At 41.0% G+C, this 13,350-nt stretch overlaps 1 protein-coding gene across 1 annotated transcript in view; it reads left to right on the top strand.

The window, feature by feature from the left end:
- The window catches only part of fam117ab (family with sequence similarity 117 member Ab), a 41,329-nt gene that overhangs the window by 11,259 nt on the left and 16,720 nt on the right, over positions 1-13,350 (top strand). The window contains exons 4-5 of the mRNA XM_014158633.2: positions 1,918-2,038; positions 12,717-12,833. Coding sequence (XP_014014108.2) covers positions 12,798-12,833 — 36 coding nt within the window. The 5' untranslated portion in view covers positions 1,918-2,038; positions 12,717-12,797. The remainder of the gene's footprint in view (positions 1-1,917; positions 2,039-12,716; positions 12,834-13,350) is intronic.

The raw sequence follows: 13,350 nt of genomic DNA, 5'->3' as shown, positions 1-13,350 counted from the left end.
GCAGGAATGTCCACCAGCGCTGTTGCCAGAGAGCTGAGTGGTCATTTCTCTACAATAAGCTGCCTCTAACATCATTTTAGAGAATTTGTTAGTAAGTCCAACTGGCCTCACATCCGGCTTCTTCACCTGCGGGATGGTCTGAGACGAGCCACACGGACAGCTGATGAAACTGTGCGTTTGCACAACTGAAGAATTTCTGCCCAAACTGTTAAAAACAGTCTCGGGAAGCTCGTCTGTGTGCTCGTTGTCCTCACCAGGGTCTTGACCTGACTGCAGTTCGGCATCTCAACCGACTTCAGTGGGCAAATGCTCACCTTTGATGGCCAATGGAACACTGTAGAAGTGTGCTCTTCACAGATGAATCCCGGTTTCAACTGTCGACACCGTGTATGGCGTCGTGTGGGCAAGCAGTTTAAGAGTGCCCCATGGTGGAGTTATGGTTTGGGCAGGCATAAGCTACGGACAACAAACACAATTGCTTTTTATCAATGCCAATTTGAATGCACAGAAATACCGTGATGAGATCCTGAGGCCCATTGTCATGCCATTCATTCTCCGCCATCACCTCATATTTCAGTATAATACACGGCCCCATGTCGCAAGGATCTGTACACAATTCCTGGAAGCTGAAAATGTCCTAGTTCTCCTATTGCCTGCATACTCACCAGACATGTCACCCATTTGAGTATGTTTGGATCGACGTGTACGACGGCGTGTTCCAGTTCCCACCAATATCCAGCAACTTCACACAGCCATTGAAGAGGAGTTGGACAACATTCCACATGCCACAATCAACAGACTGCGAAGCTGGTCAGGAGGAATGGGCCAGAATTCACCCAACTTATTGTGGGAAGCTTGTGGAAGGCTACCCAAAACGTTTGACCCAAGTTAAACAATTCAAAGGCAATGCTACCAAATACTAATTGGTGTAACTGAGTCAGGTTTGTAGGCCTCCTTGCTCGCACATGCTTTTTCAGCTCTGCCCACATTTTCTATAGGATTGAGGTCAGGGCTTTGTGATGGCCTCTTCAATACCTTGACATTGTTGTCCTTAAGCCATTTTGCCACAACTTTGGAAGTATGCTTGGGGTCATTGTCCATTTGGAAGACCCATTTGCGACCAAGTTTTAACTTCCTGACTGATATCTTCAGATGTTGCAGTGAAATAATCTGTCTGTAAACAATTGTTGGAAAAATTACTTGTCATGCATGAAGTAGATGTCCTAACCGACTTGCCAAAACTATAGTTTTGTTAACAAGACATTTGTGGAGTGGTTGAAAAACGAGTTTTAATGACACCATCCTAAGTGTCTGTAAACTTCTGTCTTCAACTGTATAGTCGCACTTGATCTCGCCCGCCCAACAAAATACGAGGGGAGGCTACTGAATGTAAATCAGCAAGAATTAGGCTTTGAGTTTGAATATTGCGACAGTTGCTTTTAATACAATAGATAACAAATAACCCACACAACAAAGAACTCATCGAAATAATCTTGCATAACTTTGATGGGAGCAGGACAATTTGCAGGCAGACTCAAATGTGTTATCAATATTTATTTCTAGTCAATGTCAGAGCCTAAACTATAGCCTAACATATTTAAAAAGTTAATTTCCATGGAAAGACAACTGCGTGTGCTAGTCCGCCCATGCACATAACCTACAGGCAATTTTAATTGAGACCAAGCCTAGGCGCATTTTCTCACACACCCAACATGAGAGGAGAGGTAGGCTACTGAACTTGAAACAGAATAAGTGATGAGAGTTTGTGAATAGTGCGACAGAGGGGATTTTAAAACAATAGATAAAACTTACAAAACAAAGACAACCGTTCTGAAATAATCCATGGGAATGCAGCTCTTACAGCCTTAGAGACTGTTTGTATTTTGAGGTTGACTGACACTACTCTGCCCGTCACAGATTGCCAAGCTGAAACACCTGCTGCAGCAGCACTTCCCCAAACCCGGGGGCGTCGGGGGGTAACGAAAAGGTCCGCCACCACAACTACCTTCAAGGCAGCTACTCCCCAGGCACCATACAGGTATGACTCCCGCACTCCACCATTGATCTTTGTCCTGCATCTGCTCACTTCATTCAAAGTTGGTCCAAATGTATATATTTTTTTGTATTATGAACTTAGTATTCTAGACGAGTGTACGGCTTCTCTTATTGGAGTCAAACACCGAGTATACAAAACATTAATAACACCTGCTCTTTCCATGACAAACAGTTTCTATCTCATGGCCATCAGACTGTTAAATAGTCATCACTAACCGGCCTCCTCCCAGTACTCTGCCCTGAACTTTAGTCACTGTCACTAGCTGGCTAACCACCCTGTTACTCTACCATGCACCTTAGAGGCTGCTGCTACTATGTACATAGTCATGGAACACTGGTCACTTTAATAATGTTTGCATGCTGTTTTACCCACTTCATATGTACAGTGCCTTCAGAAAGTATTCAGACCCCTTGACTTTTTCCACATTTTGTTACGTTACAGCCTTATTCTAAAATAGAATAAATAAATAAATCCTCAGCAATCTACACACAATACCCTATAATGACAAAGTGAAAACAGGTTTTTAGAAGTGTTTGCAAATATATTAAAAAGGAAAAACACAGCTTATTTGCATACGAATTCAGACCCTTTGCTATGAGACTCAGAATTTAGCTCTAGTGCATCCTGTTTCCATTGATCATCCTTAAGATGTTTCTACAACTTGATTTGAGTCCACCTGTGGTAAATTCAATGATTGGACATGATTTTGGAAAGGCACACACCTGTCTATATAAGGTTCCACAGTTCACAGTGCATGTCAGAGCAAAAACCAAGCCATGAGGTCAAGGAATTGTCCGCAGATCTCAGACAGGATTGTGTCAATGCACAGATCTGGGGAACGGTACCAAAACATTTCTGCAGCATTGAATGTTCCCAAGAACACAGTGGCCTCCATTCTTAAATGGAAGAAGTTTGGAACCACCTAGACTCCTCCAAGAGCTGGCTGCCCGGCCAAACTGAGCAATTGGGGAGAAGTGCCTTGGTCAAGGAGGTGACCAAGACCCCAATGGTCACTCTGACAGCGCTCCAGAGTTCCACTGTAGAGACGGGAGAACCTTCCAGAAGGACAACCATCTCTGCAGCACTCCACCAATTAGGCCTTTATGGTAGAGTGACCAGACGGAAGCCACTCCTCAGTAAAAGGCACATGACAGCCTGCTTGGAGTTTGCCAAAAGGCACCTAAAGGACTCTGACCATGAGAAACAAGATTCTCTGGTCTGTTGAAACCAAGATTGAACTCTTTGGCCTGAATGTCAAGCGTCACGCCTGGAGGAAACCTGGCACCATCCCTACGTCATGAACAAGGGAAAGTTGAATGGAGCAAAGTACAGAGATCCTTGATGAAAACCTGCTCAGGACCTGGGGAGAAGGTTCATCTTCCAACAGGACAACGACCCTAAGCACACAGCCAAAACAATGCAAGAGTAGCTTTTGGACAAGTCTCTGAATGTAGAGAAGAATGTGAGAAACTCTCCAAAATACAGGTGTGCCAAGCTTGGAGCGTCATACCCAAGAAGACTCAAGGCTGTAATCGCTGCCAAAGGTGCTTCAACAAAGTACTGCGTAAAGGGTCTGAATACTTATGTAACTGTGATATTTCAGTTTTTTTATTTTTAATACGTTTGCAAAAATGTCATCTGTTTTGCTTTGTCATTATGGGGTATTGTGTGTAGGTTGATATGGGGGGGACGATTTAATACATTTTAGAATAAGGCTGTAACTTAAATATGGAAAAAGTCAAGCAGTTTGAATACTTTCCGTATGCACTGTAAATTAAATGAGTCATACCATGGATCATTTATCTTAAAACAATTCCTTATGTCAGCTTCTATATGTCAGCTTAGACCCAGTATTCAGAATTAAAGAAGGATTTTTAAGCTGAGAGACATGGATAGGGTGAAGGGGCAAGACAAGATTGCAGATTGCCTTTGAAAGGGGGGGTATGGTAGTAGGTGCCAGATGCACCAGTTTGTGTCAAGAACTGCAATGCTTCTGGGTTTTTCACACAAGTTTCTCGTGTGTATCAAGAATGGTCCACCATCCGCACGACATCCAGCCAACTTGACACAACTGTGGGAAGCATTGTTGTCCACATGTGCCAGCATCCCTCTGGAAAGCTTTCAAAACCTTGTGGAGTCCATGCCCCAATGAATTGAGGGTGTTCTGAGGGCAAAACTGGGGGGTAAAACTTATTTTAGGATGGTGTTCCTAATGTTTGGTATACTCAGAGTTAAAATAAAAAAATGTATGTACATTTTATTTCTTATTAAGTAAACATATTCTGGTACTGGGAATGTGCACATTTTGTCCAGCCACTCAATGCAAACTATTTTCAAGCCATGTATTCTCTGAGGCAATCTGCAGTTGCTACATTTATTTTTGGACTTATAAATTAATGCTCTGCACCCACTGATTCTTCCGGAATAAATCTTATAAATGCCTCGTGAGCTTACTTCAACTGTTGTTACCCCATCAGAACCCAAAATATAAGCTTGTTTTACTCCAATGTTTGTTAACAAAGTAAATGAAATAAACATTTAGCCTCATGATAGAAACAATCATTTTGATATCATGGATGGTCAGTCCTTGCATCCATAGCTCAGTCTATGCATTTGATAGTGGTTACATTTATCCAGCCCCATATCTCAGATTTTTACAGAAACAGGGGCGGTGGACCACAGTCAATTTTACAGAACTGAGTGGTGGACCACACAGTCAATAAGCAAAGCAGCATATCAGAGGAAGTGAATCAAATAGCCGACTAGTGAAGCAACAGGAAAGTGACGATATCACTACCCACTTCTGCTTTCTGCACCAGCTGTGGAACACACTGTTTCCGATGCCAGCCTGTAGAAGTGGGTTGTGTTCATTAGGGCACACAGCCCAAAAATGTTTTAAACGTTTTGCAACAAATGAAAATGAGCATTTCTTAATGGTCAAGCCCAGCTAGTATAGCCCTGTTTTCAGTCTTGTTTTCTTTAGTTTGAAGATGCATGATACTCATCGGTTCCTGGTTCAAATGTTTAAGATACGAGTGCATCAGTCCGCTGGAGCCCAAACCGATCCAAATGTAGCATGCATCAGTCAGAAAACCCATTCAAACGTTACGAATTGTCGGTTCCCAAATTAGTTTTGCTCATTACTTTTTTTCTACCTTCTTAAAATACCGAATATATTTTGTGACAACTGATGCTTCCTCTCCTTCAGTGTTAAAATAAGCATGTAACTGCATTGACATTTGGGGGGGAAAAAAAACAATTCTAATAAATTCAACAGTTGGACAAGGGATGAAGATCCATCAGATATTAACTGAATTATAATACATCAAATATTTTACTACTAGGGAATTTAGTGGGAATTCAGGTATTACATTTGTCAAATAGCATTTTTTTCTTCTAAATGCACTAATGCATACATTTTCTTATTGTATATGTTAACCTCTATGGGCTAGGTGGGACGCTAGCGTGCCACCCGTGGTGCACTCCATCAACAGCAGGTGCATTTCAAGAGCGGCAAATTTGAATCCAAATAAATGTCAAAATTCAAATTTTTCAAACATACAACTATTTTACACCCTTTGAAAGATAAACATCTCCTTAATCTAACCACGTTTTACGATTTCAAAAAGGTTTTACGGCGAAAGCATAAATTTAGAGTATGTTAGGACAGTACATTTACAAGAGTTGTGTGTAATGTTTTGTCGATTCAAAGACAGGGTCACCAAAACCATAAAACCAGCTAAAATGATGCACTAACTTTTTACAATCTCCATCAGATGACACTCCTAGGACATTATGTTAGACAATGCATGCATTTTTAGTTCTATCAAGTTCATATTTATATCCAAAAACAGCGTTTTACTATGGCATTGATGTTGAGGAAATCGTTTCCCTCCAATAACCGGCAGTCAAGTCAGCGTCACAAATTAAATAATTAAAATTAGAAAACATTGGTAAAATATTATATTGTCATTTAAAGAATTATAGATTTACATCTCTTGAACGCAATCAACTTGCCAGATTTAAAAATAACCTTACTGGGAAATCACACTTTGCAATAATCTGAGCACTGCGCCCAGAAAAATACGCGTTGCGATACAGACTAGACGTCATGTAGGGGAGATCTAAAATCGAAAATACTATGTAAATAATCCATTACCTTTGATTCTCTTCATCAGATGTCACTTCCAGGTATCACAGGTCCATAACGAATGTAGTTTTGTTCAAAAAAGCTCATCATTTATGTCCAAAAATCTCCGTCTTGTTAGCACATGATCTAAGCCAGCCGGACTTCTCGTCATGAACCAGGGGAAAAAATATATTTACGTTCGTTCAAACATGTCAAACGTTGTATAGCATAAATCATTAGGGCCTTTTTTAAACAGAACATGAATAATATTCAAGGTGGACGAATGCATACTCTTTTATAACGTATTGGAACGAGGGTACCCAACATGAACTCGCGCGCCAGGTGTCTAATGGGCCATCATCGTTCCATGGCTCTTGTTCGGTCAGATCTCCCTCCAGAAGACTCAAAACACTTTGTAAAGGCTGGTGACATCTAGTGGAAGCAATAGGAAGTGCCAAAATATTCCTCAGCCCCTGTGCTTTTCAATGGGATAGGTTTAAAGGTAATACAACACATCAGGTATCCACTTCCTGTCAGAAAATGTCTCAGGGTTTTGCCTGCCAAATGAGTTCTGTTATACTCACAGACACCATTCAAACAGTTTTAGAAACTTTAGAGTGTTTTCTATCCATATATAATAAGTATATGCATATTCTAGTTACTGGGTAGGATTAGTAACCAGATTAAATCGGGTAAATTTTTTTTATCCAGACGTGCAAATGCTGCCCCCTAGCCCTAACAGGTTAAACTAAAGACGTGCATAAATATATTGGTGTATTTGCGTATATAAATACATTAACATAAAGGGCTGGAACAGGGCTGCAACCACCCAACACTTGCTCTGTCTACCCTACCTGAATTCACCTGTGCTGTCTAGACTGCCTCTAATTACTGTTGTCATGTTCTCTTTCGTAATTCAACGGAGGTGTCAATAACAGGATAACCTCGGATTATAAATCAACACACTCGACACATACTCAACATTGTTTGCGAGATCAGACATATCACTAATCCAAATGTTTTAGTTTCGGAAGTGGCTTTCATTTCAGAGCATCTAATTTGTAAACATTTCAACGGTACTAAATTATTACTTTTTTCAATTGCACAGAAAATGGACACCCATCAAAATAAGTTGTCTTCACTTTCTTGTGATGTTGGTGTGTTAAATCCCAGATTAAGTTTTAGCGTTTCTTAGATACAACGAAAGAGAACGTATTCCATTGAGCCCATTTTGTTTTTTTGACAGGTCATTACAAACATTTCCTCTGTAATGTTAACCTCGCTAGGGTAGGGGGCAGTATTTGCGCGGCCGGATAAAAAACGTACCCGATTTAATCTGGTTATTACTACTGCCCAGAAACTAGAATATGCATATAATTGTTTGATTTGGATAGAAAATACCCTAAAGTTTCTAAAACTGTTTGAATGGTGTCTGTGAGTATAACAGAACTCATATGGCAGGCAAAAACCTGAGAAGATTCCTTACAGGAAGTGCCCTCTCTGACCATTTCTTGGCCTTCTACACTCTCTTTATTGAAAACTGAGGATCTCTGCTGTAACGTGACACTTCCTACGGCTCCCATAGGCTTTCAGAAGGCGGCAAAACGTTGAATGGTGACTTTGCAGGCCATGGCTGAAAAACAGAAGCGCATTTGGATAGTGGTCGATCAGAGAACAATGAGACTGGGGGCGCGTGCACGTGCCGACACCATGTTTAAATTTTTTCGTCTTGGAACGAAAACAGGTTTTCCCGGTCAGAATATTATCGCTTTTTTACGAGAAAAATCGCATAAAAATTGATTTTAAACAGCGGTTGACATGCTTCGAAGTACGGTAATGGAATATTTCGAATTTTTCTGTCACGAAACGCGTCGGGCGCGTCACCCTTCGGATAGTGTCTTGAACGCACAACAAAACGCCGCTATTTGGATATAACTATGGATTATTTTGAACCAAACCAACATTTGTTATTGAAGTAAAAGTCCTGGGAGTGCATTCTGACGAAGAACAGCAAAGGTAATCCAATTTTTCTTATAGTAAATCTGAGTTTGGTGAGGGCCAAACTTGGTGGGTGTCAAAATAGCTAGCCCGTGATGGCGAGCTATCTACTCAGAATATTGCAAAATGTGCTTTTGCCGAAAAGCTATTTTAAAATCGGACATAGCGATTGCATAAAGGAGTTCTGTATCTATCATTCTTAAAATAATTTATGTTTTTTGTGAACGTTTATCATGAGTAATTTAGTAAATTCACCGGAAGTTTGCGGTGGGTATGCTAGTTCTGAACGTTACATGCTAATGTAAAAAGCTGGTTTTTGATACAAATATGTACTTGATTGAACAAAACATGCATGTATTGTATAACATAATGTCCTAGGAGTGTCATCTGATGAAGATCATCAAAGGTTAGTGCTGCATTTAGCTGTGGTTTGGGTTTATGTGACATTATATGCTAGCTTGAAAAATGGGTGTCTGATTATTTCTGGCTGGGTACTCTGCTGACATAATCTAATGTTTTGCTTTCGTTGTAAAGCCTTTTTGAAATCGCACAGTGTGGTTAGATTAACCTCTTACATCTAGACGTTCCGCTAGCGGAACACCTGCTCCAATATCCAATGATAGGCGTGGCGCGAATTACAAATTCCTCAAAAATACAAAAACTTCAATTTTTCAAACATATGACTATTTCACAGCATTTTAAAGACAAGACTCTCCTTTATCTAACCACACTGTCCGATTTCAAAAAGGCTTTACAGCGAAAGCAAAACATTAGATTATGTCAGCAGAGTACCAAGCCAGAAATAATCAGACACCCATTTTTCAAGCTAGCATATAATGTCACAAAAAACAAAACCACAGCTAAATGCAGCACTAACCTTTGATGATCTTCATCAGATGACAACCCTAGGACATTATGTTATACAATGCATGCATGTTTTGTTCAATCAAGTTCATATTTATATCAAAAAACAGCTTTTTACATTAGCATGTGACGTTCAGAACTAGCATACCCCCCGCAAACATCCGGTGAATTTACTAAATTACTCACGATAAACGTTCACAAAAAACATAATTATTTTAAGAATTATAGATACAGAACTCCTCTATGCACTCTATGTCCGATTTTAAAATAGCTTTTCGGTGAAAGCACATTTTGCAATATTCTCAGTAGATAGCCCAGCCATCACGGCTAGCCATTTAGACACCGACCAAGTTTAGCCCTGATCAAACTCCGATTTACTATTACAAAAGTTTCATTACCTTTGTTGTCTTCGTCAGAATGCACTCCCAGGACTGCTACTTCAATAACAAATGTTGGTTTGGTCCAAAATAATCCATCGTTATATCCGAATAGCGGCGTTTTGTTCGTGCGTTCCAGACACTATCCGAAATGGTAAAGAAGGGTCGCGCGCATGGCACAATTCGTGACAAAAAAATTCTAAATATTCCATTACCGTACTTCGAAGAATGTCAACCGCTGTTTAAAATAAATTTTTATGCAATTTTTCTCGTAGAAAAGCGATAATATTCCGACCGGGAATCTCCTTTTCGGCAAACAGAGGAAAAAATCACAAAGACGGGGGCGGCCAGGTCACGCGCCTAAGCCCAGAGTCCCTTGATCGGCCATTTGAGAAAGGCGATAATGTGTTTCAGCCTGGGGCTGGGATGACGACATTCAGGTTTTTCCCGGGCTCTGAGCGCCTATGGACGACGTAGGAAGTGTCACGTTAGAGCAGAGATCCTTAGTAAAAGATAGAGATGGCAAAGAAGTTCCAGAAATGGTCAGACAGGCCACTTCCTGTAAAGGAATCTCTCAGGTTTTGACCTGCCATTTGAGTTCTGTTATACTCACAGACACCATTCAAACAGTTTTAGAAACTTTAGGGTGTTTTCTATCCATATATAATAAGTATATGCATATTCTAGTTACTGGGTAGGATTAGTAACCAGATTAAATCGGGTATGTTTTTTATCCAGCCGTGAAAATACTGCCCCTTAGCCATAAGAGGTTAACGAGAGTCTTGTCTTTAAAATGGTGTAAAATAGTCATATGTTTGAGAAATTGAAGTAATAGCATTTCTAAGGTATTTGAATATCGCGCCACGGGATTCCACTGGCTGTTGAGTAGGTGGGACGATTTCGTCCCACATACCCTAGAGGTTAATGGGGAAAAATGACAGGCACAAGCAAGACTATGAACAAGTCTCAGGAGAAAAATGAAAGCAATCAATCAGCGAGATTTAAGTGACGAGTGGAATTTGATTCCATCAAACACAGGAAATGGATGGATATAGTAGACAGATCCTCAGGTGGGCGGGGCATGCACGTTGCTATGTTGATCTGCAAGTTATTTTGCATGCTGAACAACCACAGGCAGTATCGGTAGCCAAGTCAAACTGTGCTGCTTGGTGCGCGGCATGTTCAGCATTCAAATGGCTTGAGCAAAATTAGGCTTTATTAGTTGAGATGCAACCAATGTAAGTTGATAGGTTAGTTATCAAATGCGCTGTTAAAAATGTTGTTTTCCCGACTACAAGTAAGGTACCGGAGACAACTCAACCTGCTAATCGGGGCTTACATTAGATTTTATTTCTATTAAGTTTCACCAGCAGTTTTGTTTTACAAAATCTGTATATGGTCATTTTTAAATATACAGGGTAAAGTTGGTAATTTCATGACGAGGACAGCAATCACTTGTGTGAGCCGGGTCGAAGTGGGTGGAGAAGTGAAGCTCACTCTGTAAAAACTTCCAAACAGTCAAAACCATTCCATTTTGAGACGGGGTGAAATTCAACATTGTGCTATATACAGTGCATTCGGAAAGTTTTCAGACCCCTTCACTTTTTCCACATTTTGTTATGTTAGACTTATTCTAAAATGGATGAACTTTGTTTTGATCCTCATCAATATTTTTGCAAGTTTGTTAAAAGTAAAAAACAAACCTTTATTTACGTAAGTCCTCACACCCTTTGCTATGAGACTCAAAATTGAGCGCCGGTGCATCCTGTTTCCATTTACCATCCTTGAGATGTTTCTACAACGTTATTGGAGTCTACCTGTGATAAATTCAATTGATTGGACATGATTTGGAAAGGCACACACCTGTCCCACAGTTGACAGTGCATGTCAGAGCAAAAACCAAGCCATGAGGTCGAAGGAATTGTCAGTAGAGTGCCGAGACAGGATTGTGTCGAGGCACAGCTCTGGGGAAAGGTACCAAATCATTTCTACAGCATTGGAGGTCCCCAAGAACACAGTGGCCTCCATCATTCTTAAATGGAAGAAGTTTGGAACCACCAAGACTCTTCCTAGAGCTGGCCGCCTGGCCAAACTGAGCAATTGGGGGAGATGGGCCTTGGTCAGGGAGGTGAGCGCTGTATTCATTGCCTACTGCATAACACATTTTTAAGTGGGTGATGGTGATTTCAGATCAAAAAAGGGGGAAGTAAAAAAGCATATTGCCCCCCCCCCAAAAAAAAAATCGGATAGTGGACTAGAAGATGCCTGCTAGTCTCCTTCATGGCTTAGCTCAGGTGACTACATACACCATAGTCATATACATAATTTACACACACTGCGAAGTCAGCTCAGACAGATCCAGCTCAGAGGCCCAACTCATGAGCTCAATTAGCAGCAGATTTTAATTTGGAATTGAAAACGTATGTCTTTATGTAACAAATGTTATGCACCGAACCAATTTGTTCCTCTAATCAAACCGCATCGAATCATTTTAAACAAAAAATGATATTTTCTGTATCGGAGCCCATGGATCTAGATACGAGTCGAATAGTCTTGAAAGGGAAAGATACACAATGAACATGACCCTTCTATAGGCCTTCAACCCATATGCACTGCATTATCGTCATTGTGCAAGGAGAGAAGGAAGTATGGGCCAATACACACTTCAGAAATAGACCTACTCTCATCAAAACACGAAGAATAGAAATAAGCACAGTGATAGTTATAATGCATTGTAAAATATATCAAACCTGGGTTCAAATAGTAATTTGCTATCTTTCAAATTCTTTGAGTGTTTGCTTGAGCCTGCCTATTGCCGGATAGGCTGGATTTGTACTTTTGGTATGGTTCCATTGTTCTAGGTTATCTCACTCAAACACAGCTAAAGCTTTGAACGATTTCCACTACTAAGCTTATTTAAACCTGGGTTTTAATTTCCTTACATTTCCGAAGTTTAGTCACTAACTGATAACTCAGAGGATGTGTACTGGGAGCGATATGACATTTTTATGTGCTCTGTTTGCGTGGTGTGTGTCTTGTCTGCTTGTGTGTGTCCATACTTGCATGTTGCAAGTGTCTATTTGGTGTACCTATGCCCTACGCTTGCTTGTTTGTCTATGCCAATGTTTTGTTTACTCTATACATTGTACATGCATTATGAATGTGTACTTTATGTCCTACTGTATTGTTCTGTTGTCTCGTTTTACTGTAGTCTTCCACTGATTGTCAGTCAATTTTGAAGTATGAATTCAATTTATTAAATCAGCTGATGCTTCTCTCTTTTCTCCCCCAGCCCAACCCACCCACCCCCCTGTACAAGCTGACCCCTCGTCTGCGCCGCAGCGTGGAGGGCCTCAACCAGGAGCTGGAGGGCATGTTCGTGTGCCAGCCGCCCCACCATCAGTGCTGGGTAAGACATTTACATTTTTAGATTGTGCTAATTTACAATACTCACTCCTCAAGGGAAAATATATTTTTTATATTGCGATAATCCATCTCGTTACCTTACCTGGTTTCCTGAATTAGTTCTTAGTTTAAAAATAAATATATATTTTACCCCCTTTTTCTCCCCAATTTCGTGTGACCCAATTACGATCTTGTCTCATTGCTGCAACTGTGAAGATCGAGTCATGCGTTCTCCGAAACATGACCTGCCAAACCGCACTCCTTAACACCTGCTCGCTTAACCCGGAAGCCAGCCGCACCAATGTGTCGGAGGAAACACCGCTCAACTGGGGACACGAGTCAGCGTGCATGTGCCTGGCCTGCCGCGTGGAGTTGCTAGAGTGACATCCCGGCCGGCCAGACCCTCCCCTAACCCGGATGATGCTTGTGCGCCGCCTCATAGTTCTCCCGGTCGTGTTTGGCTGCCTGGGATCAAACCCCGGTTGTTGGTGATCAGGCCTACCATTGTTGTGTCGTCGGTA

The sequence above is a fragment of the Salmo salar genome, chromosome ssa19 (genome assembly GCF_905237065.1).
Source record: "Salmo salar chromosome ssa19, Ssal_v3.1, whole genome shotgun sequence".
NCBI classification, from domain to species: Eukaryota; Metazoa; Chordata; class Actinopteri; order Salmoniformes; family Salmonidae; genus Salmo; species Salmo salar.
This window is presented reverse-complemented; position numbering and strand designations above follow the sequence as displayed.